This window comes from Capra hircus, chromosome 12 (assembly GCF_001704415.2).
Source record: "Capra hircus breed San Clemente chromosome 12, ASM170441v1, whole genome shotgun sequence".
Lineage (NCBI taxonomy): Eukaryota > Metazoa > Chordata > Mammalia > Artiodactyla > Bovidae > Capra > Capra hircus.
Window position 1 is genome coordinate 17,089,605 of NC_030819.1, and position 26,629 is coordinate 17,116,233.

General features: G+C 40.2%; 1 protein-coding gene and 1 pseudogene across 1 annotated transcript in view; both read left to right on the forward strand.

Moving 5' to 3' along the window:
* DCT (dopachrome tautomerase) overlaps positions 1 to 15,141 on the forward strand; it is a 39,742-nt gene extending 24,601 nt beyond the window's left edge. Inside the window, exons 7-8 of the mRNA XM_005687700.3 lie at positions 10,321 to 10,522; positions 14,640 to 15,141. Of these exons, the coding sequence (XP_005687757.2) occupies positions 10,321 to 10,522; positions 14,640 to 14,812 (375 nt within the window). The 3' untranslated portion in view covers positions 14,813 to 15,141. The remainder of the gene's footprint in view (positions 1 to 10,320; positions 10,523 to 14,639) is intronic.
* LOC102169604 lies at positions 22,987 to 23,203 on the forward strand (annotated as a pseudogene).

Sequence of the window (26,629 nt, forward strand, 5' to 3'; positions counted from 1 at the left end):
ATAAGAGGTTCAAATGAAAAAGGCATAAAATGAAGTCCCTTTATCAATACCAGCTCCCAGCTATCCATCCTCATTTTTCTTTATTCTTCCAGATATAATTTATAAATATACAAGCACAATATATATTTCTTTATATATTTCATTATCCAAATGAAAGCATACTATAGACACTTCTGTGACTTTTACTCTTTATTTGTTTTACTTATTTTAAACGCTTTTCTTTTAAAAGGCTGCATGGTATTCTGTGGGCTTTCCAAGTGGCTCAGTGATAAAGAATTTGCCTGTAATGCAGGAGACACGGGTTCCATCCTCTAGGTCGGGAAGATCCCCTGGAAGAGGAAAAGGCAACCCATTCTAGTATTCTTGCCAAGAAAATTCCATGGCCAGTGGAGCCTGGCAAACTACAGTCCATAGGTTTACAAATAACTTGGGCATGACTGAGCACGCACGTATAGTATTCTCTAGCATGAATTCCAGAGAAGGCAATGGCACCCCACTCCAGCACTCTTGCTTGGAAATCCCATGAGCGGAGGAGCCCGGTGGGCCGCAGTCCATGGGGTCGCCGAGGGTCGGACACGACTGAGTGACTTCACTTTCACTTTTCACTTTCATGCATTGGAGAATGAAATGGCAACCCACTCCAGTGTTCTTGCCTGGAGAATCCCAGGGATGGGGGAGCCTGGTGGGCTGCCATCTATGGGGTCACACAGGGTCAGGCACGACTGAAGTGACTTAGCAGCAGCGGCATGAATTCACTGCCAAATTGGTCTCCTACTGATGGATGTTTAGGTGGTTTCTCATCTTTTGGTTTATGAACAATACAGCAATAAATGAACGTATAGGATAAGTGAGACGATAGAATCACTGGCTGAAAAGTTAAATAAATGTGTTTGAAATTTGGTAGATATTGCCAAATTGCCCTGTGGAAGGTTGAATGATTTTTTTCCTCTACCCAGCTATGTAGCAAAGGGACAGCTCCTCCACTCTCTCTCATTAGCGTGGTATATTATCACACTTTTTCCTTTTTGCTAATTGATAGGTGAAAATATTTCAGTGAGTTTAATTTTCATTTCTTTTCTTCTAAATGAAGTTCAGCATCTTTTCACATATTTAAGAAATCTTTTGCATTTTCTTTTCTGTGGTCTGTCTGTTCACATAGGATAATGAGTTCTGGGAAGAGAAAAAAAATGAAAAGTTCTTAAGAGAATTAGGACTTCCCTGGTGGCTCAGCTGGTAAAGAATCCACCTGTAATGCAGGGGACCTAGGTTCTGTTCCTGAGTTGGGAAGATCGCCTGGAGAAAGGAACAGCTACCCACTCCAGTATTATGGCTTGGAGAATTTCGTGGACAGAGGAGCCTGACAGGCTGCAGTCCATTGGGTTGCAAAGAGTCACACAACTGAGCGACTTTCACTTTCAAGAGAATTAGCGAAATGCTTTGTTCTCTATGTAGTGAAGTGAAAGTGGCTCAGTCATGTCTAACTCTTTGTGAACCCATGGACTATACAGTCCATGGAATTCTCCAGGCCAGAATCCTGGAGTGGGTAGCCTTTCCCTTCTCCAGGGGATCTTTCCAACCCAGGGATCAAACCCAGATCTCCTGCATTGCAGGTGGTTTCTTTACCAGCTGAGCCACAAGGGAAGCCAAAGAATACTGGAGTGGGTAGCCTATCCCTTCTCCAGGGGCTCTTCCTGACCCAGGAATCGAACCAGGGTCTCCTGCATTGCAGGCAGATTCTTTACCAACTGACCTATGAAGGAAGCCCCCAACGTTAGCAGCAAATAAAACATCCTCTTTAAATATTTTATTTTTCTTGGAATCTAATACTCTGTTCATATAAAAATGTATTGTTAGGGGACTTCCCTGGCAGTCTATAGTGGTTAAGACTTAGCCTTCCAATGCAGGGGGTGTGGGTTCCATCCCTGTTAGGGAGCTAAGATCTCACATGCCTCAGGCCCCAAAATCCAGAACATAAAACAGAATATTGTAATAAACTCAATGAAGATTTTAAAAATGGTCCACATAAAAAGAATCTTAAATTTTACTGTGTTTTCTAGGGTTCACTAGCTTAAGGGAAGCTCACATTATAAATAATACCACATCTCACCTCTGCATCAGTGGTTAGGTATGTAGGTTAGTTAGTGGTTAGTACCTGGTTGATGTGCAGTAATCTCTTGTGAAGAGAATGTGAGATTATTGAGCACTTATTACTGTGTCACTAGATACCATGTAAACATAATCTTTTGACTTCACAAAACTGTGTGTGGTAAATTTGGGGACGATAAAGTTCAGAGAGGCTAAGGGGAGTACAACAGCCTATGTAAGTGGCTGAACAGAGATTATAAGAAAACTTTTCTACTCAAAAATTTCCCACGTTGAATATTCCAGCTTCAATTTTGCCTTTAGACAGTTCTTCATTTGATCCCTTCGCAAGTGCTTTCATGACCACTGAGGACATTTTTTCCTGTTCGATCACGTTGATGGGAATTAACACTAATTGGTGAAGAGGCAGGTCTAGATTTTGCTTGACTTTTGAAAAGATAGGGCATTGGTTTTATCACGAGTAAGGATTCATGTTTTTAAAATGTCACATTTATTTTATTGAATCTATGTGTTTTTAAATACCTGAAATAGACAGCTACTAATTCCTACCATCTTGGTGAATTTTGCAAGAGCTGAGGTACCAGCAAGGGTGGCTGGCCACCTCCTTGGGGCAGGATATTCCAGGATGTCAGGGTTTCCATAGGCTCAGTTCTGGGCAGGGGGTTATTTTACTTTTCTTAACAAGTGAAAAGCTATAATAATATTTAATTAAGTACAAGAAATACTCTTGACTGAAGTGTATATCACATATTCTATCATGAAATACTCATTTATTTTCTTTATTGAAATATACTTGATGTACACTATTGTATGTTACAAGTATACAATTTAGTGATGGCTAATTAATTTTTTAAAATTATACAGAAGTGGGTTTCTTTTATATCACTTTACTTTATTTTAATTATTATTTTTTTTGGAGGCTGCACCATGTGGCATGTAGGATCTTAGTTCCCTGACCAGGGATCAAACCTGTGCCCCCTGCATTGGAAGCTCAGAGTTGTAACCACTGTACCATCAGGGAAGCCCCGATTCACAATTTGTAAGGATTATACTCCACTTACTACTACTACTAAGTCACTTCAGTCGTGTCTGACTCTATGCAACCCCATAGACGGCAGCCCACCAGGCTCCCCTGTCCCTGGGATACTCCACTTAGGGTTATTTAAAAACATTAGCTATAGTCCCTGTGTGTCCTTATAGCTTATTTTATAAATAATAGTTTGTAGGGATGTTTTGATCTTTAACTTGCACATGCTAAACGGTTAAATGGAGCTGAAAGGGTTCTTTTCAATTCTAAATTTTATAAGGATAAACACATACTCTATGGAGAAGAATTAAACCTAAGAGGTGAACTGTATACACTTCATTATTGATGAATTATGGAGAAAGATATGGCAACCCACTCCAGTATTCTTGCCTGAAGAATCCCATGGATGGAAGAGGCTGGTGGGCTATAGTCCATGGGGTTGCAAAGAGTTGGACATGACTGAGCAACTCAGCACATTGATGAATTAAGTAATATAATGGCAAACCATAATATATGTACATATCTAAGATGGCTCTGGCATTGATTGGAGTTCCTCTCTCTTAGAGCTTTGGAGGCTCCTTAGCCTCGAATGGCCTGGGAGTATCTCAGTTCCTATCTAGAATCTCTTCCAACATCACCCTGGTCCTCTCTTTTCAATCCATATTGTTGGCCTATGATGTATGCTGAACTGGTCACATCTTTTATTTTATTTTATTTTTTTTTTTTTATATATTATATGATTTATATTAATCACATGAACGCATTTATTCGTTAATTAGTATGTGCAGCATTTTCTTTATACACTCATTTTTTTTTTTTTTATTTTTTTTTTTTTTTTTTTTTTTTTTTTTTTTTTTTTTTAATTTTAAATCTTTATTTTCATGGTTCCAACATGTTTGGTCACATCTTTTAAAGCTGACATATTAACAGCAGAACTCTCCTGTAGTCCTCTGTTTGCATCTGTTCAAAATTTAATGCTTAAACTACAAGCTTTCTTTCTCAGGGATATTGCAGCTGAGTTCCTAATGCTCTTGCTATTTCTTTTATATGCATATTATTATATCTTGTATACAATGTATATGGTATAATTATATGTATACATATGTGTATTTTGTATACAATGCTATCATACAAAGCTATGCAGAAAGGGTGCTTTCCTTAGGTGACTCTTCCAAAATGCCTGAAAAAATGGAAGAATGGAATGGTTCCATTCTGTCTGCTCAGGATGCAATGAGAGAGTGGGTAGAAAAGGAGAGGAAAAGAAAATTATAGTAAAATGAGAAATACCCTCTGGGCTTAGCACTGCCCAGGAGACTCTATTGTTATTCAAATACCCATTTTCTCTGGTGGTTTCTTGTCTCTCATTAAATGTGCTGCCTATGGAGTACTCACCTCCCAGTGGGGGAGCTTAGTAGTCAGCTAAGTAGAAGTTGGGTGTCATGTAACTATTTCAAGCCTATTACATATGGCTTCTTTAGGTATATAAAACCAACATCTTGGCTATACATTGCTTCAAATCCTTGACAGAAGAAGGCAAGAATAAATAAATATTCCATGGCAATCTTTCTGTAGGCACAAATACTCTTCTTGTGTCAGAGATTCCACGTGGCAGGAATCTGAATTTTCAGTCCCCTAAGTTGAAGGTTGGCGTCCTAGGTGGCTCAGTGGTAAAGAATCTGCCTGCCAATACAGGAGACACGAGTTCGATCTCTGAGTTGGCAAGATCTCCTGGAGGAGGAAATGGCAACCCTCTCCAGTATTCTTGCCTGAGGAATCCCACAGACAGAGGAGGCTGATAGGGTACAATCTATGGAGTCGCAAAACAGTTGGACACAACTTAGCAACTAAATGACAACAATGACAAGAGAAGGTTGTTAGTAACTTTATCCTCCAGTGATCTTGAGAAAGATATGCATGTTTTCCCTGTACTTTATTAAGTTTCTTTATGCCTCTAAGCACAATATTTGTTGATCAATTGCTTTCTTCTGCAAGGTTGCATTAATTTTTACCTTGAAAGCCCATGCAATCACATTTTCTTCAATACTGCCTTGCAAATTGAAATTTAGCATTTTTTCCCCCTTCCTATACCTATCTTTACTTTGTTGGGATAAGATAGGCTAAGTTTGTGTACCAAAATTCATAACCTCATTTCTGAGGCACTCAATTATTAATGCTAAAATATAAGTATAAATCTCTATAGCAGATATAAGGCAACAGCAGTTTACTTTTACTTTGCTTTTGCTTTTATTTATGGCCTTGAATTACATTTATAGAGATAGTAGCTTATTTTCAACCCGTGTTCAACAAAGATGGGGCTTCTCTGTCAGTTCAGATGGTAAAGAATCCACCTGCAGTGTAGAAGACCTGGGTTCGATCCCTGGCTTGGAAAGATTCCCTAGAGAAGGGAATGGCTGGGAAATCCCATGGACAGAGGACCCTGGCGGTCTGTAGCTCTTTGGGTCACAAGAGTCAGAGATGACTGAGTGACTAACACTTTTCAACAAAAATACCACTGGTTTATCAAAAGCAATGCAGGTTATTTCATTTAGGAACAATGTTCACAACTTTATCAAAAATACCTAGTCTCCCTGTTGCCCTGCTTCTCTTTCTAGCCTCTGGATACATTATTGCTCACAGCATTTTGTCTCTTGCCTATTTGGCATCTCCTTGGCATATGCCGGACCCCCCTTTTTCAAACTACAGTCTATAAATTGATTCATCTGTATGTAGTTCCTATTAGAGCTTTTATTGGATAATGTTTAACGGCTCATCTGAGACCTATAATCTTCTCCTTATTACTCTTCCCCTGTTCTTTCCCTCCAAATTATGAATTTCTTTAGAGTCTCATCCCCTCCCTAATTGTTTACCCTTCCACACCTGGTGAATTCTGGTGCTTCCACCCAGTTATTTGCCTCTTACAGCATTGACTCTACATCTTTCTCTGCCCTGAGATTCTCTTATCTCTTTTTTAAAAAAATCAGTTTGATCTCTGACTTCAACTCAGGTGGTTTCTAAAAGTTCAAGAGATACTGTGTGGCCTTTCTTAGAAAGTACATTCTAATACACACCTTTTTCTGTGTATCAGTTAGCACTTGGTTCAACTGCTTAAAATAGAAAACCAAAATTACAGAAGTTGGACACGACTGAGCTACTTCACTTTCACTTTTCACTTTCATGCATCGGAGAAGGAAATGGCAACCCACTCCAGTGTTCTTGCCTGGAGAATCCCAGGGACGGCGGAGCCTGGTGGGCTGCCATCTGTGGGGTTGCACAGAGTCGGACACAACTGAAGTGACTTAGCAGCAGCAGCAACAAATAAAGAGGTTTATTTTTCTCTTTGTATAAAAGAACTCCAGTGGCAGGTGGTTCAGCTTTGCTATGGTATCTCCAGAGTCATCATAAACTCGTTCTGTCTTTCTGCTTAACCATCCTTGGTGAGTGGCTTCTTTTCTTAGCTTTGCTTGTGGGCTGCTAAAGAGCTGCCACAGCTTCAGCCACCACACCCATGTTCCAGGAAGCAGTGAGAAGGAATGGAGAGGGAAAAGGGGCCCCTTTTAAGCTGAGAAAACCATCTTTAGCAAGATTTTCTAGAAGTCCTATCCAGTGATTTCCAGCTAAATCTCATGGATAACTTGGCACATTGATTCACCACAAACACCAAAGAAGTTACCGAGAAAGAAGAGGAGAAAGGCTATTGGGTAAGCAATCGATCAGTGCTTGCTACTCTTGGACATTGCGCATCTATTTCTTGGGCTCCACACTTGAGGCAGAGCTTCTGTTTGAGGCTGGCAGGCTTCCCAAGGTCAGACCTGGAGCATAGAGCTCTCTCTGGGAAACTTCTAACCTTATCTGGAGCTCCCAGGATTTTACAGCATGTGATATTGTTTTCAGGGACCTACACCAACAGCTAATGCTCAGCTCCTTTTCCAGGGTTAATGCCCCTTCTCAAAGAGGAACTTCTCCTGAACTCTACTTGGGAGAGACATGATCACTCGAATTATGATGTGTTCCTTCAAAGCTGTTGCTCATTCGATAAATTTGATGCCTTTTATTCCCTCGGGGCTTAAATTCTGTGACTCAAAGCCAAGATTTCAGAACTCAAAAAATATTTTCTCTCTGTGAAAGCCCAGGTCTTACAATTTGATGTTTTGGTTTTTAACATGTATCTTGTATTGACCAAAAAATACACTCACAACCTAAAAGTAGAGAGTTTATTTTTATTTCGTGGGAATGTTTAGGACTCCGAGTCCGGGAGACAGTGTCTCAGTAGCTCTGAGAAAACCTTTCCAAGAAGGCAGGAGGGGAAGTCCTGCTATATACAAGTTTGCAACAGAGGGAACAGGCAGTCTTAACATAAAAGATCAGGTATCAGGTGAAGGAATTTAGCATTCTGTGTATGGGAAGGTGTAAGCCTCTGGGCTCACTGAATTCATTCCTTTCATATGCACCTCAGCTATCGGGGCCAATCTTGTTTCCTTATTCCTATTGCTTTCTGCATTCTCCCAGCTCCTCAGCAATCACCACGGGGGTGGTGTGTGGCAGCAGTTTCAGGAGCCCTCGTGCCCATCTGGAGGCCAGAAATCGCTGATGGTTGTGACATGTCTTGTTTATTAATATGGCAGGAGAGAATTTCATTTCATACTTTCTATGAACTTTAAAAATCCATCCAGGAAAAAAATCCTTTCAATAAATCACTTGATTCTTTTCAGTATCGTGAATGTAGACACGTGAGACAATTTAGGGAGAAAGCTCTCGCTGTTGCCTGAATGGGTTAACTAGCTACAAGGAACCTCGGGTAAAATCTGAAACTAGTATCTACTAAATAAGCAGCAGTAGTAAAAACCAGAAAGTGAAATTGTTAATTGCTCAGTTGTGTCTGACTCTGTGCGAGCCCATGGACTGTAGCCTGCCAGGCTCCTCTGTCCACTCTCTAGGCAAAAATACTGGAGTGGGTTGCCTATGCCCTTCTCCAGGGGATCTTCCAAACTGAAGGACTGAACCTGGGTCTCCAGTATTGCAGGTAGATTCTTTACCATCTGGACTACCTGGGAAGCCCTGAGCTTTAGAGGTTAGGAATTAAAGTAGGAAGTGCAAAAAACTAAGAATTCAGACTAAGGGCAATCAGGGAAGATGCCTTAGTACAGGGACTTTTAAGTTTATCTTGAAACAAGACTCTGAAGCCAGAAAAGAGAAAGAATGGTATTTCAGACAGAGGGAAACAGCGTCCGCTAGAAAGGGGCCTGTTTGGATGAGTTGTTGTTGTTCAGTTGCTCTGTCATGTCCTCCTCCTTGTGACCCCATGGACTGCAGCACGCCAGGCTTCCCTCTCCTTCACTCTCTCCTGGGGTTTGCTCAAACTTGTGTCCATTGAGTCGATGATGCCATCCAACCATCTCCCCCTCTGTCACCCTCTTCTCTTCCTGCCCTCAATCTTTTCCAGCTTCAGGGTCTTTTCCAGTGAGTCGGCTCTTCACACCAGGTGGCTGAAGGATTGGAGCTTCAGCTTCAGCATCAGTCGTTTCAGTGAATATTCAGGGTTGGTTTCCTTAAGATTGATTGGTTTGATCTCTTGTTGTCCAAGAGACTCTCAAAGGACTTCTCCAGCACCACCGTTTGAAAGCATTGGTTCTCCAATGATCAGACTTCTTTATGGCAAGAATACTGGAGTGGGTTGCCATGCCCTGCTCCAGGGGATCTTCCTGACCCAGGGACTGAACCCGGGTCTCCTGTGTTGCAGATGGATTTGTTGCCATCTGACTCGCTAGGGAAGCCTTTGGATGAGTTGTTCAAAATATAAAAGTACTTTGCATGGCACTGTCGTCAGCCAACAGAAACTTATTATACATCGGCTCTGTCCAAGTTATAGACTAAGCCTGAAACTCCAAAGGTGAAAAGACCTTCTCTCTGACTTTTAGGAGTTAGGAGTCTCATTATGGAAAATTGGTAAACAAATAAGTGATAGTATAACTTTACCAGTGCTATATTGGTGGATGGATAAATGAATTCATTTAACCTGTATTTATTGAAGTAAGTATCTCCTTTCCCCCATGTGACAAGCCCTGGGGTGACAGACCCTGCAGACAGAGAGGGAAGGAAAATCAGACGGAGTCCCTGGGCTCCCTGAACTACTAGGAATGAAAGAGGCCCTCTAACGGCCTGGTCATGTTTGTGTCCTATTGCAAAATCAGCACTATAAATGTGACATTTTGCTGTTAATATTTTAAATCACGTAATAATTGCTATCTTTGAAAAGGACTTTGACAGCTTTCTTGAGAAAATAAAACAGCACTATGCACATTACAACATTTTTAGACTTTCTTTTGCTGACCTAACACTAAGAATTCAAATGAGAGGCTTATACAGTGAGCACATAGAAAGGTGGGAGAAATTTGAAGACCCGTTTTGGATGTTTTCTTTCTTTCTTTTTTTTTTTTTTAAAATTATCCATTTGTATTATACCATTGTATACTATTGGTAAACACAATGTCTCCTTTCTTCCTTGTTAAAAGCAAAGCATCTGAATATTGGCTGTAGCATATATCTCATCATACTTGCCTTTTTTCCCTGAATATAATAATTGAATTTGTTGAAGGCCTTAAATATTCTTAAACCAGTGCTACATCTGCAACATGAACCTTACTTTGTTCACTTAACAAAGGGGTTTATGGAGTGATATGCCATACAGCCTTGAAAGTGAAAAGCAAAGTGTTAGTCCTGAGTCATGTCCGACTCTGCCCCCATGGACTGTAGTCTGCCAGGCTCCTCTGTTCATGGAATTTTCAGGCAAGAATACTGGAGTGGGTTGTCATTCCCTTCTCCAGGAAATCTTGCCAGTGGGTATGTCACCAAGAAGTTCCTGATGTCAAGAAAAACCAACTTCATTTCATTTTAAAGAAAGTTCCAATTAGATTGGTCTGATTAGAATAGACCCATCAATGTTGGCCGGGCTTCCCCAGTGACTCAGTAGTGAAAAATAGGCCTGCTATGGCAGGAGACACTGTTTCTATTCCTGGGTCAGGAAGACCCCCTGGAGAAGGAAATGGCGACCTACTCCAGTATTCTTGCCTGGGAAATCCCACGGACAGAGGAGCCTGGCGGGCTACAGTCCATGGGGTAACAGAGAGTCAGACGCGACTTAGTGACTGAACACACATCCATCAGTATTAACGCTGCGTTCAACTGTCTTGCAGGTCCTTCATTCCTTCACCGATGCCATTTTTGATGAGTGGATGAAAAGATTCAATCCCCCTGTGGATGCCTGGCCTCAGGAGCTGGCACCCATTGGTCACAATCGGATGTATAACATGGTTCCTTTCTTCCCTCCAGTGACTAATGAGGAACTCTTTTTAACCGCAGACCAACTTGGCTACAGTTATGCCATTGATCTGCCAGGTAACTAATGCAACTTTTAAACGCGTGATTCATTGATCTTCTAAAGAGGATTTCTTTTCTTTTTTCCTTTCTTTTTCTTCTAAATCAAGACCTTAAACTGAAGTGCTCAGATCTAGTTAAGTTTACTGGCAATTTTTTAGAGTATGTATAGTTACAAAATGAGCCTTTAAACTACCAATTAAACATCAGAAAAGGGACTGTTGGATAACTCTTGTTTTAGACAATTGAAAGTTGTTAAGAGAACTTATTTCAGGGCAAGTATCTACAACTGCACCTGATCTGACAATTGAAAACCAGCCATGGTTTGAAATGCCTAACCAATAAAATCAAAATGCACTAGCCACAGATGGATGGGGACTAGCAGGACCTCTTAGAGATCTTTACTTAAAGGCAAGGCTGGGTTTAAGGTGAAGCAAATGCAGCACTTGCCTCAGGCACAAAGTTCAAAGGGAAGCCAAAAATTCAGTAATTGAGCTAAGTAATAATATAATGCAATATTATACAAAACCCAAATTAATGCCCCCCCCAAATCCATGTTGAATACAGTATCAAAATTTTAAAGCCAGGCTGTTGTTTGTTTTATACCTCTGTGTTAGTTTGTAAGTAGGCCATTTATTTTTTCCCCGTTAACCCACACCACCCCTGCCTGGTAGGTTTGTAAAGATGACAATGACCTGCCAGTAGATTGGGCTGTGTGGGACTTCATGGGTGCACTTTTTTAAATGAATTTTTTGAAATCATGTTTTTATTCTTAAAAACATTTTTTTTTACTAATTTATTTTTGACTGTGCTGGGTCTTTGTTGCTTTGTGAAAGCTTTCTCTAGTTGCAGTGAGTGATGACCACTCTTGGACATGGTGTTCAGGCTTCTCACTGCAGGATTCTCTTGTTGTGGAGCACAGTCTCTCTGTACGTGAGCTTCAGCAGTTGGTAGCACTCTGGCTCAGGAGACATGGCATGTTGCGTCCAGAGTACGGGCTCAGTAATCGTGGTGCTCAGGCATGTGGAATCTTCCCGGATCATGTATCAAACCCATGTCCCCTGCATTAGCAGGTGGATTCCTAATCACTGTACCACCAGGGAAGTACTGGAGTCATGTTTTTAAGTTGTAGATTTTTTATTAGCTTTTCCACTTGGTTCAAAATAGAGAAAGATATTTTGATAAATGTAAGGGCATACTTTTTTTTTTTTAATTTGCCCAGGCCCCAGGATAGCTCCATGTGCCATTTAAAGAACCTTCGGACAGGTTGATAAAGGAAAGGTAAAACAGTTTTTTAAAAAAATCTCTTAATTTGTTAAGAAGCTGAAAAACACGCAGCCTATGTGCTGGTGGCATTTTCCCATTAATGACTATTTCTGTCTTCTCTAAATCTCAGCCTGCAAAGTAATCAAGACCATTTCTGAGGTCACATCTCTCTCTCTCCCCCCTTGTCTTACTCCCTCCCCGCCCCCTTCTCTCTCAACTTTCAAAACCTTTCAGACCCTGGACTCTGTCCCCTGTTTTTCCTTCCAGTTCGACATCTACTGCAGCTTATTCTCTTTACTGATTTGAAGTTTCTCTTCTTTGGGCAGCTGAGGTGAGAACGTCTCTTTGAAACTTTTCTCATTTCTCTGGGATTGAACATAATAATAATCAGAAAGTTTGGCATGTGCTTCTGACCATGCTTCCACGGCCTCTGACATCAGTCAATTAACAGATATAACCCGAGAGTCTAAATATGCCCAGAATCCATTAACTCATTAGAAGATACAAATCATATTCTTTTATTGGTTTGACAAAAATTTACATCCTTTCTGAGGAGACATAACGATAACCTATGATTAAAGAAGGGAGAGAGGGATTTGGGAAAGGAGCTGGGTCCTGAACTGGGTTAAAGAGATGGAGGGACTTCCCTGGGTGTCCAGTGGTTGAGTGCACACTTCCAATGCAGGGGACTCAGGTTCAATCTCTGGATGGGGAGCTAAGATCCCACATGTTGTGCCATGTGGTCAAAAAAAGAAAAAAAGTTTTTTTAAAAAGAGATGGTAGGTTTTAGGTAGGTTGGGGGAAAGAAAGGGGCATTTTAGATTGAAGACAGGCAGGGAACAGGACTGTGAAGGGCACATGTAGTCCATTTAGAGAACCGTGAGAAGAAAGCCTGGTGTAGTGAAATGCTTGAGTAATTAACTGTGAATTAAGGTTGGATCTGAGAGAAGGCCTGGTTATCAGGGACTGTAAAAGTTGGGCAGAAACCACAATAAGATCCCACTTTATACCCATTAGGATGGCTGCTACCAAGAAAGCAGAAAATAACAAGTGCTGATGGGAATGTGGAGAAAATGGAATCCTCATGCATTGCTGGTGGGAATGTTAGCATAGGCTCTGTGAAAAACAATATGGTAGCTCCTCAAAAAATTAAACACAGAATTACCATGCAATCAAACAGTTCTGCTTCTGGGCATAGACCCCAAAGAATTATAAGCAAGTACTCCTACAGATATTTGTACACCTCTATTCATAGCAGCGTTATTCATAACAGGCAAAAGGTGGAAGCAATAGGAGGGAGATATAGGAGGGAGGGGACATATGTGCGCCTATGGCTTACTCATATTGATGTGTGGCAGAAATCAACACACGATTGCAAAGCAGTTATCCTCCAATTAAAAATAAATTATTTTTTAAAAAGGTGGGGGCAACCCAAGTACCCACTGACAGATAAGCAAAATGACAACAGATAAAATATGGTCCATACATACAATGGAATATTATTCAGCCTTAAAAAGGAAGGAAGTCCTGACACATGCTGTAACATGGGTGAATCTTGAAGACATGCTAACTTAAATAAACCAGTCACAAAAGGATAAAACCTATATGATTCCACTATACGGGGCACCTATAGTAGTCAGATTCATAGAGACGGAAAGAGTGGTTGCTTGTTGCTAGAGAGTGGGAATGGATGGAGGACTAGAGAATTATTATTTCAATTTTGCAGGGAAAAAAGTCCTATGGATGAATAGTGGTGATGAATGTACAACAATGTGAATGTATTTAATGTCACAGAACTTAAAAATGGTTAAGGTGATAAAATATATGTCATATATGTTTTCCCACAATTAAAAAAACTAAGTAATTTTTATTTTTATTTTTTATTTTTATTTTTTTAAAATTTTATTTATTTTTTTATTTTTTAAATTTTAAAATCTTTAAGCTAGGCAGAAGAGTTTGGACAATAACAAAAGGCAATCACTTTTGGCTCCTGAACAAAGACATGACAGAATAAAAACCTGTATTTTAAGAAGATGAGGATGGCAATTGTTGCAGGAAAAGACAAATTAAAATCCTTTTGGAGAAACCCCATCAGGACGAGTCAGGGTCCTCTGTGGGACTGGAGAGAAAGGACTAGAAGGACAGTCTTACATTTAGAGAAGTGTAGAGTACGGAACAAGAACCCACTTCAGAAAAACTGATTTTAAGAACTGACCACGGATAATTTTTAAGGAAACGACAAATAGGCATAAATGCAAATGAAATGAAGAAAAGAAAAAAAGAAATGAAATCCATTAATTTTTTGGAAACGCGCTTATAAAATATATTTAAATAGAGGATTGCATTTATCATGTAATGATCCTGATTTTATTCACAACTATTTAAATGGGTCCAAATTTCTTCTACTCTTGCTCTTGAATGACCCTTGTTATAATCTCCAGTCTCATCTGTCTTACTCACTGATCACTCTATAAAAAATGTAGACAACAGCAGAATTTCTAGACCTGGCTGTTGTATATTTTGTTCTCCAGATACCATTTTAACATGCACTTTTACAAATAGTTTCTAACTCACAAAAGTAGTTATATACTTCCTTGGAGGGTTTATTCTCTATAAGTATTTATTGTAAGGAATTTTAAAAATACAATAAGCTATATTCAAACAATGGAATGTCATTTTCCACTTCCACAAAAAAAGTTATGGATATGATAAATAGTTCATAAGGAAGGAGAAGAAATTTTATTCCAGTCAGTGTAGTTTTGCTTTATCAACAGAAGCACACATGAAAGACAAATTGGTTTATTCTTCCCTTTTCTAAGAGTATTCAGCCAATGAAAACCCCAATTGTAAGACTCTTCTGCTTTAATTTCAGTTGGAGAAACTCCAGATTGGACCACAGTGCTCTCAGTGGTTACGGGGATGCTCACGGTTTTGGTTGTCCTTTTTGCATTGCTGCTTTTCCTTCAATATAGACGACTTCGAAAAGGGTATACACCCTTAACGGAGACACAGCTAAGCAACAAAAGATACACCGAAGAGGCCTAGATGCTCACGCCTTGCTCTAGAGAAGAGGCTGGCCAAGCCATAGTTCTGACCTACAATCTGCAGATGAACCCTCACTGTTCTTCCTTTCGTTGAAGAGCCTTGGCATAGCCCCTCCTGTTATGCGGATGATCCCAAGTACGAAAGATGCTTCACTCTAGTTTCTGGTTTGCTTGTTTACTTAACAAACAAGCTAAAGTGCTTGAGGGTATCTCTACCATCAAGCAAGGTAGAGCTGATGACAACTGGTGGTATCTGATAATAATTCCCCATACTGATAGATTAAGCCTCCTTGTGTTCTGACCGCTCAAAATCAATAGAGTGGATTCACTGAAATATGCAGGTCAGTGCAGTTTGAGAACTGGACCCGATCATGGTCGCATCTTTCTTATCTCGTGTGTCTTCTCTGTAAAGAAGGGCAGGAGGGTGGCAGGTGCTACATGAGTCTCCAAGGTCTCCTTTAGGCTTAAACATCTGTGCTTTTAGGTGGATTCCTGATCATCTTCCTGAGGCTCCTTTTTTCTTTTTCTTTCCAGTCTTTAAAATGGCCTTGAAGATGAAAATAGGCCTTATTTTCCATATGGGTAGAAGAATGAATGAATGAATGATCAGTTTGTTTCTCTTTTATAAATTAGATGTTACAGAGTTTATAAAGGGTCTGCAGTTCTTAACAGCAGAGCTCTCACAAGAATCAGTAGCTGAATAAACATTGATCCTATAGTGGTAAGTGAACAGATGAGGATTAAATTAGTTTAAATTAATCTAGTTGATTAATATACTGTTTTGAACTTATTAATGAGTACAGCATCACTCTTTCTGGGAAAGTCTGACTGGAGAATGCTGGTGAACCTCTAAGCCTGAACAGGAGACAATTTGATTAACATTCCATTGCCCTGAAGTCTCATTTGGCTGAAAGTGAAAGTCCCTCAGTCGTGTCTGACTTTATGCGACCCTATGGGATCGCACAGAGTCTGACACGACTGAAGAGACTTAGCAGCAGCAGCAGCATGGACTATATAGTCCATGGAATCCTCCAGGCCAGAATACTGGAGTGGGGAGCCTTTCCTTTCTCCAGGGGATCTTCCCAACCCAGGGATCAAACCCAGGTCTCCCGCATTGCAGGTAGATTCTTTACCAGCTAAGCCATGACCCCGAACCAGTTCCTTTGCTGGGTAACCTCAGATGAAAAATTGTTCAAGCATTTGACTTATTTTAAAGAGTTGACTTTAAATTTATTAATGTTGCACTGTACTAATGGTTACTTACAAATGCTAATTGGTTAAGTCTTAGCATTTAAAAGCGAACCATCCGTACAAAATGTAACAATTCAGAATTAAATGGTTGTGATCCACTAAGTAATCATCAGATTATGAGAGATAAGAATGAGGCAATCTTTACGAAGATGTTTAGACTCACCGAGATGATCCCCACCTCTGAGATGTTAATGGCTTTTGAGATTTTTAAGGCAATTTCATCTGTTTATATCTGGTACCCACGCAGTAGGAGTGAAGCCATAGGAGTGGCCCTTGTCCACTCATTTCAGCTCCTCTCTACTGGAATGGATGTGTGTGAATGGGGTTAAGAGGTCTCTGTAGCCTTCTCCACATGGGAGCGCTAGAGGGGCAAGGTTCACTAAGACCCTGTGTTATCCCCTGGAATACGACTTCAGAAGCGAGAGAAAAGGACAAAGCTCAATCTGAACTGAATGAATTTGAGTGGGTCTCATAAAGCATATCTGAGAGTAAGCTCAGCAGGTGAGAATTAAAACAGCCCAGGCTTCTGAACGGGGTGAAACCTTGCCTGGACCTCTGACCAGTGCCGCATGCATAGATCTCAATGGCTCCCTTTAACAGAGTTCATAGAAAACTCATCAATGAGTTATCAACATGGTCCACTCTGGAAAGTTCATGCTCTGACCTCAGAGTTGTTGGAGGACTAAGTTTTGCATCCAGTTTGTAAACCAAAAAAGAAATATGTTCAGATGAAGATATAAATGTGTATTGTAGGTACGTTCCTGAAAAGTTGTGTATAAATCAATTATACATTAAAAGCACCAGGGGAAATTACTTTTTATGGATGAACTATTATGAATAATTCTATAAAGCACATAACCACCTCTAGCTTATCTTTCCAGTATATCAGAATTTTCATATATCGTATTCTCATAAGATTTGTTTAAAAGCAAGATCTATCTGCAGTAGAAATAAAGACTAACCACTTATACTTAGCTCCTTTTAAGTATAGTGTGTGCAACTTTTCATAAATATTATGTTTTATGATGCTTTCCTAAGAGAAATAATTTCCTAATTTTGTAGTTCATATTACAAGAGTAAAATTTTCTAGCATTTTCTAACATTACAATAAATCAATGATAACTGCCTTTCAGCAAATCTAAAGGTAGAATAAACCTGTAGAGTAAAAAGTTGCTATTTACTTGTAGTGAATACTATGCAAATGAACTTAGAAAATATCATTAAGCATTTTATGGCAATACATCTCAATGATGGGGGGAAAAAATTCAACCTTGAAGAAAATGAATAGATTGGTTTATATGCTTCTCTCTGCATGATTTTAAAAGAAATGCTTTTTTGAAGCTAACATTCAAAAGTGAAATCCAATAACATCTTTCCTTTGTAAATTAAATTCTCTTCTAATTCTAAAATTCATTGACATAAATTTGTGATTTGCTTAGGATTTAACATTATTAATTATAATAATCCTAGTGAAAAATTCTAATCTCACATTAGGAAGAAGTAGAAAGCTATTAAAAAGGAAAATAAAAATAAATGTTTTGCAGATTATTGTTTGTTGGTGGCTATTGTTTTTTAATTTGTGAACATCAACTCACATGTTTTTGGCACTCAATATATACATAATATTTTATGTATATACATAAAATATATGAGTAACTACTTCACTTTGGAAAATAAGTCCTTAAACTTGGAGGGTATTATGCTAAGTGAAATAAATCAGGCAGAGAAAGACAAATACTGTATGATTTCACTTACATGTGGAGATATATATATTCATTTATAGTGAAAGTAACAAAAAAGAAACAGACTCACAGATAATCAAGAACAAACTAGTTACCAGTGGGAGAGGGAAGGAGGGAGGGGTAGTATAGAGGTGGGGATTAAGAGGTACAAACTGTCAGGCATAAAATAAGCTACCAGGCTATATTGTACAGCACAAGGAATATAGCCAGTATTTTATAATATCTATAAATGAGTATAATAATCCAGTATAATTCTGAATCACTATGTTGTACACTTGTAACTTATATGATATTATACATCAATTATACTTCAGTTTTTAGAAACAAAGAAAAGAAGTCTTTAAATAAACTGATGTTTCTACTTTCTATTGAGTTTCTATTGAGCTCCTACTTCCTAGCTCTCTATTTTACAAGCAGGAAAATGAGCTACTACCCTTTTCCCCAGGTAAAGAGTTACCTCTGATGTCCCTATAGTCTAAAGAATGATATTGGATAGGGAGGTGAGTAGGGAGGCCACTTGCAGTCATTGCCCAGGGAGGCAGGCTCCTTCTAGAGAGGCTATTAGCTCAGTCAACTTGTTGCCGCTGCTGCTGCTGCTAAGTCACTTCAGTTGTGTCCGACTCTTCGTGACCTCATGGACTGCAGCCCACCAGACTCCTCCATCCATGGGATTTTCCAGGCAAGAGTACTGGAGTGGGGTGCCATTGCCTTCTCTGCAGTCAACTTGTTGGAGATGCCCCAAAGAAGGAAATGAGGTCACGGTGACATGGTGTTCACTTCTACTAGAAGACCTGAAGCTTCTAGAGGTCAGCTTGTACAGCTCTCCATACAGCTCCAATGCTATTATATCAAAGCACTTTAAGTACTTAGGAAATGTTTGTGTGCATCTGTGCTACGTCGCTTCAGTCATGTCCTACTCTTTGTTACCCCACTGACTGCAACCTGCTAGGCTCCTCTGTCCATGGACTTCGCCAGGAAAGTATTCTGGAGTGGGTTGCCATGCCCTCCTCCAAGGGGATCTTCCCAACCCAGGGACTGAACCCAGGTCTCCTGAATTGCAGGCGAATTCTTTACCGAGCCACCAGGGAAGCCCATGCTCACCCTGAGTACTCTGTAAATATTCTTTGAATGAATAAACTAGTTTCAAAGTAAAACTTTTCATTTAGGGCCCCTGGCCTGTGTTTGAACATGTACTGGATAAAACATAAGATAATAGGGTCATGTATCCCTGTTGTGAAATGAATAGCAGCCTATCTTTCAGATTGTGAATTGTACATCTGCCAGATAGAATTTCACCCCGTACAACCTAGTACAGGGGGACACTTCTCAGCTACATTTTCTCCTTGGGTGTGCTTTTTCTCCACCATTTGTTGCTGTTGTTTAGTCGCATAGTTGTGTCCAATTCTTTTGCGACCCCATGGACTATAGCCCACCAGGCTCCTCTGTCCATGGAATTCTCTAGGCAAGAATACTGGAGTGGGTAGCCATTTCGTTCCCAAGGGATCTTCCTGACCCAGGGATCAAACTTGGGTCTCCTGCATTGCAGGAAGATTCTTCACCATCTGAGCCTCCAGGGAAGCCCTCCCCACTACTGGTAGGCCTTAATTCTACCATTTATACAGACAAGGGTGGAAAGTGTAGACCTCACCATATCATTATTCCATCATCTGATTTCTTAAAAGCCTTGTTTCTGCAGAAGGAGTTAATAGGTAAAATACTTAGCCAGGCAAAATCAGTGCCTTTCTTACATAGGTGGATCCATCGGTGAAGTTAAAGAACCTCTCAAAGATGACATGATACTTTACTTATAATGGCAGTTCAAGATGAAAATAACTCCTGTGAATTTAATTATGCTTTGGCAGGTAGTTTAATGAAATCTTGGAAAACAAACAAACAAACAAACAAGAGAATTGTGAGCAGTAGAATAAAATCTTTGAAAACTAAAAAAAACAAACAAAAATACAAGCTTCCCATTCAAGGACTGAATACTTGGTATATTATCACTAACACTATTTGTATTAGGCAGAAACTGTTAAGTATTTGGCAACTTCCCAGGTGGTGCTAGTGGTAAAGAATCCACCTGTTGGTGCAGGAGACACAGAAGACACGGGTTTGACCCCTAGGTCAAGAAGATCCTCTGGAGTAGGAAATGGCACCACACTCCAATATTCTTGCTTGGAAAATTCCAAGGAGCCTAATGGGTTACAGCCCATGGGGTTGCAAAGAGTCAGACAAGACTGGGTTAGCACGTGCATGTGTTGGCACGCACACACACACACACACACTCACACACACACATATTAACTTACTTGCGTTATTAGCCACATTAATGCAAGCCATAGTTCTTGGATGTCATATGACTAAATTTGATCATTTCTCCTTCAAGCCATTCTCTGCTCCTTTGGTGATTCATAACAAAGCTTAAATTATTACAGTGTCTCCCAGATATAACTGTTCTCTGTGTTTTAAATAATGCCACACACAGAGGATTAAGCTTGTCCTTCTTTATTAAAATACTAGAGATTTCACTGCCATGGTAGACATTCTGATTGCTCATTCAGTTTGTATGTTATTGAATGTTCCTGAATTTGTAATGAGCACAGCAACCAGCCTGATTAATGAGTGGAATTAGGCTCACAATAAAGCAAAACCTGCCCTCTTGTGTTTTAACAGAAAACTGCACAGTTTTGGTAAAGTTTTCCTCTACTGTGGTTAATTGCTTGGGGTCAGAGGAAAACACAAATGCTGGAAGATTTGCCATGAATTCAGAAATCAGAACAGTTAAAGTATGATATTTAGAAGAAAATGACTTCCTGGGCAGGCAAAGTGATCATATAATTAAAAGTCTTAGACTTTCCTTTCTAATATGCTTTGAAATGTTAAATGTTCCCCAGCAAGTCATAAAAATCTAGGGGAATATTTCAGGCCACTGGGCAAAACTCTTTTATATGCTTGTCAAATACACAGAGGATATAATTTAGTTAAACAGATTTATATCATCAAACTGCAGTTGGAGATTGGGGAGATTTCTTTTTCAATTAAAAACTTATTGATGAGGGGATAGGAGGGAGGTGCAAGAGAGAGGGCATATATATATATATATTAGCAGAAACTAACACAACACTGTAATTATACTTCAACTTTTAAAAATAATTTATTGAGAAGCTGATAAATTCCAGAAAAGCTTTTTTTTTTTTTTTGACAAAATATTGGATCAGTGAATTGTAACCAGATATAAATATCTGAATTTGGGTTTGGGTGTGAGGAGTGCCCAAGACTGGATTATTGGTATGATGGAGCCAAAAGGAAATGTTTACTTGGGTGCCTGCAGTGGCTTCTCTTACACTGCGTGTGTGCATGCTAAGTTGCTTCAGTAATGTCTGACTCCTTGTGACCCCGTGGACTATAGTCTGCCAGGCTCCTCTGTCCGTGGGATTTTCCAGGCATGAATACTGGAGTGGGTTGCCATGCCCTCCTCCAGGGAACTGTCCCGACTCAGGGATCAAACCTGCAACTCCTAGGTTTCTTGTACTGGCAGGCAGTTCTTTACCACTGGGACCACCTGGGAAGTCCTCTCTTATATCAGGTAACTGAAAAGAGACTCATAATAGAAGAGAAAACATGGTCTCTATCAAGTTTGTGTGAAGCTTTTTCTTCTAGAGTGTGTACCCAGGGCAAGATTAGAGTAGGGGAAATGGGCAGGGCATTTGTTTACTTATTCTGAGAAAGTCTATTTTATTTTAATTTTTTGGCCATGGCATGCAGCATGTAGGATCTTAGTTCCCTGACCAGGGATCGAACCTGTGCACCTTGCAGAGGAAGCATGGAGTCTTAGCCACTGGACTGCCATGGAAGTCCCCTTATTCTGAGAAGGTTTTTTTAAGTGAAAAAATTCAAATTTTCCAGCTGGCTCTATCTATTACGCATTCTCCTTCTTTGCTAGTTCTCTCTGAATGGAGTTTCAGACCCAGTGACAGGGGCTGTTTTTAGAGACAGTAGGGAAAAGGAAAAAAAAACAAAACAAAAACCCACACACCTCAAAGCAAAAATGGGATCAGATTCAAGACACTTAGATTGCCACAGTCTTCCCCAGAGGAAAATCATTCATTTATTCCCTACTATTAAATATATTTTATGTGGCACACTTTTCCTAAAACTTAATTTCCAATGCAGCAAATTTATTATTAACATTTCTACTTAAAGTCTCATTTCCAATATTTTTATTTGCTTCTTTGTCTTGACTGTTGCCATTAATCAGCTTCAGTTCAGTTCAGTCACTCAGTTGTGTCCAACTCTTTGCAACCCCATGGACTGTATCACGCCAGTCCTCCCTGTCCATCACCAACTCCTAGAGCCTACTCAAACTCATGTCCATTGAGTCAGTGATGCCATCCAACCATTTCATCCTCTGTGGTCCCCTTTTCCTTCTGCCTTCAATCTTTCCCAGCATCAGGGTCTTTTCTAATGAATCAGTTCTTTGCATCAGGTGGCAAAAGTATTGGAGTTTCAGCTTCAGCATCAGTCCTTTCAATGAATGTTCAGGACTGATTTCCTTTAGGATGGACTGGTTTGATCTCCTTGCAGTCGAAGGGACTCTCAAGAGTCTTCTCCAACACCACAGTTCAAAAGCATCAATTCTTTGGTGCTCAGATTTCTTTATAGTCCAACTCTCACATCCATATACGACTACTAGAAAAACCATAGCCTTGACTAGATGGACCTTTGTTGGCAAAGTAATGTCTCTGCTTTTTAATACGCTGTCTAGGTTGGTCATAGCTTTTCTTTCAAGGAGCAAGCGTCTTTTAATTTCATGGCTCCAGTCAGCATCTGCAGTGACTTTGGAGCCCCCCAAAATAAAGTCAGCCACTGTTTCCACTGTTTCCTCATCTATTTGCCATGAATTGATGGGACCAGATGCTATGATCTTCGTTTTCTGAATGTTGAGCTTTAAGGTAACTTTTTCACTCTCCTCTTTCACTTTCATCAAGAGGCTCTTTAGTTCTTCTTCACTTGCTGCCATTGGGGTGATATCATCTGCATGTCTGAGGTTATTGATACTTCTCCTGGCAATCTTGATTCCAGCTTGTGCTTATTCCTTCTTAAAATATTTGTCTTTCAAAAATCTCGCAGTTCAGTGCTGGGCCCAGAAGGGTGATGTGGCTGGGGCTTCGCTGGCCTCACAATGTCTGCCATTTTCAATTTTCAGTCTGTTGACTGTAATCTTGCTGCTTATATGTACCTGTGTTTATGTCCAATCCTTGGCATCCAGCCTCCTGGACAGAAATAAAGCTGGGTTGTTGGGTATATTTTGGAAGGGTGCCAGAACTGGTGAACGGAAGAGTCCTTATGTTGCACTGTGCCGTATTGCGATGGCCTTCAGCATCCTTTTCATACAGTAGCTTGGAAAAAGGCCAGAATTCAGTTGCCATCACATTTAAATATGACAAAAAAGGACTTATCTGCAGAAAATAATGGAAAGAAGGGTTAACCCTTTTATTTCTGAACACTGAATGAGCTATACTTTCGGCTGCTGTTCTCTATTTTTGTTATTGGACCAATGTTCTATATAATCAGGATGCAACATTTAATACTCAGAGTTTAAATAAGTCTGTAGCAATCATTACTGTCAATACAGTATTACATCCTGCATATGTCATTCTGTTGTGCCAGATTCCAGTTTTACTAGTGAGGTATCTTTAAGGCACATAGTAGAAAACAAAATTGGTGAATTATTCAAGTTCCTTTCACTGTGATTTGGAAATGGTAAATCTTTACCGAATGGAAAAAAAAAAAAAAAAAGTCTTGCAGTTTACACCAAGGAGAAATGCTCAGTTAAACCCCAGGTGTTGATGCTTTGTCTCAGATCTGCTTATTCAAACCAATGATCAGCCTTGGAAACAGAAATGTAATCTGAATAGCAGACTACGCAGTTCTTTCTCGTACCACTTTTTGTTCTTCAGTTGTGGCCAACACATCACTTTCAGCCTTCTCAGCTCTGAAACTTTGATTTGAGCTTCACACCTTCTTTTCCTTTCAGGCGGAATTTTACGATTCTGAGGCTCATTAACATTTTATAAGTTCAAGGTTTCCTTCCTTTCTGTGCTTTTCTCTCCTCAGCCATCTCTTCTTATCAAGACATGGGCTCCTTTGTGTTTTTAACACTCTTTCTTGAGATAGTCCCAACTCTTTGATCCTGGGCTGACTTGAAATTGTTCGCTGTCAGCCACCCAGAGCAGACATCTGGTGCGTCCCGGGGCTGTTGTCTGCTGGCTCCTGACAGCATTGTCGAGCCTCCCTGACAATCAAAGAGCTCTTCCAACCCAGTGACATGCAAACTTGTCCCTTCTCTGCTCCAGTTTGTCACAGCCCACATTTCTCAACTTAGCTGCACAAAGGCAGGCAGGGATAAAATCATTCTGAGGTTGACGCTGGCTGCAATGGATTGAAATTCATTGTTTTTGAAACAACAGCTACTCAGAACATCAAATTACTGTTAACCTGCCTTGCACCTAGATGGCAGGAAACTACCTGCTTTTCAGGGCTTTCCAGGTTGAGCTAGTGGTAAAGAACCCGCCTGCCAATGCAGGCAGACGTAAGAGACAATGCCTAAGAGTTCCTGGAGGAGGGCATGGCAATTCACTCCCGTGTTCTTGTCTGGAGAAGCACATGGACAGAGGAGCCTGGTGGGCTACAATCTATAGGGCCAAAAAGAGTCGGACATGACTGGAGCGACTTAGCACGCACACACCTGCTCTTTTGCTTGCTGGAGAAAGGATGCTGCCTAGTGGCTTGTATCACATGTACTCATTTGTGTTGGAGGTCTCAGAGGGTAAGCACTGTGTGTCTGGAACTTCTGGGTATGGACCTAACTACACAGAGTCAAAGGAGAAAAGACAGACTCTACAGCTCATTTCCTGTTTTATCTGTCATCTTCCCCCCAGTAGAACTTGTTCCCTTCACACAAAAATATGCTACTTAAAAAGCCCACTACAGTATTTTTTCCCCCATTCAAACCACCAGTAAGTGATCTGACCTTAATTATGTCCCCGCATGAAATCTCTGGCAGTTGAAGATAAGGGTTCTTAGCTCCCATGAGCAGCACCGTGTTTCCTGAGCCCGGTCACAAGTCAGCATTCAGTACAATCTGAACATAATTCTGTCTCTTGACCCTTGGCAGGTACCTTTTCATGCCTGTTGGCCTTGACACTGGCTCTGTGGTTAGAGAGGGCTCTCAGGGGCTATTTTCAATGGCAAAAGGGCACTTTGGGGAGGAAATGCAAACTGGCCTTGGCTGGCATGGAAGTGAAATGCATTAAGAAAGTTATTTTATTTTTATTAAAACTACTTTTTGTGGAAATATATATATATATATATATATATATATAACATAAAAGTTGCCATTTAACCATTTTTAAGGGTACAATGGGCTTCCTGAGTGGCTCAGCAGTAAAGAAGCCATCTGCCAATGTAAGGAGATGTAGGAAACGTAGGTTTGATCCCCGGAGAAGGAAATGGCAACCCACTCCAGTATTCTTGCCTGGAGAATCCCATGGACAGAGGTGCTTGGCCGGCTACAGTCCATGGGGTCACAAAGAGTTGGACCTGACTGAGAGTGACAAACACAGAATACAGTGGCATAAATACACTCACAATGTTGCACAAACATCACCCCTTCTATTTCCAGAATTTTTCATCATCCCAAACAGAAACCCATACCCACAAAATAATAACTCCCTAAACCTTCCTTTTCCCATCCCCTAGAAAATTTAACAAGACTTTGGGAAGTCTCCATTATCTCTCTCCTAAGAACCTCAGCTCTGTTATTTGGCTGGAAACCTAATTACCTTAAACCAATTACTCTGTTCCATGCCTTTGGCTTCAGTGTTTCAGCCACGAATGCAAACTGAAAGTGGAGACATCAGAAAGGGATCTTTACTGAGGATTTTAGGAAATAAAGCCAAAAGTTATGGTCTCATACCTAAGTGGTTTAGTGTGAAGATGTGAGGCCTGGAATTGAGCAGCCATTTTATCTCCTTGAGGGGGAATTTGAAGCAGTCAGGGAGTACCCCAATTTTTCCCTTAATCTGGGCCACTTTGAGTTGGGTTTTCTTACAATATGAGAAATCTTAACTGATAAACTAACCTTCAAGGAATTTAAAAATAAAGTGAGGAAATAGAGAAGTTCATTTATTTATTTTCACACACCATAATCCATGCTTCCAACTGGGTACAAAGAATTTCTTTGTTCTTTTAAGACTGTAAGAGAAACATATTAATGCATAAAGAAGGGCTCGTCTGAGGATAAAGGGACAGTAGAATGTAGTCATTTAGATTATATATGGCATTTAAATTCCAGCTCAATCACTTGTCACCTAATCTTTTTTAACATTTGTTTTTTCAACTGCTCTGGGCTCTAGTTTCCTCCTCTGCAAAAGGACATCAATAATACCCCTCCTGCTCTGTACACACAGAGCTTGCTGTAAGAATGAATTGAGTTCTTTTATGTAACTTAGTCAGAATACTGCCTGTGACTTAGACTAGGTGGTCAAACAACAGAAGTTTATTTTTTCAGTTGTGGAGGCTGGAATGCCAAGATCAAGGTTGTGGCAGAGTTGGTTTCCTCTGAGAAAAGGTCTCTCTCCTTGGCTTGCAGACGGCCACTTTCTTGATGCCTCTTCAAGCAGCCTTTCCTCTGTGTACATGCAGTCTTTCCTCTGTGTACATGCAGTCTTTCCTCTGTGTACATGCAGTCTTTCCTCTGTGTACATGCAGTCTTTCCTCTGTGTACATGCAGTCTTTCCTCTGTGTACATGCAGTCTAACCTC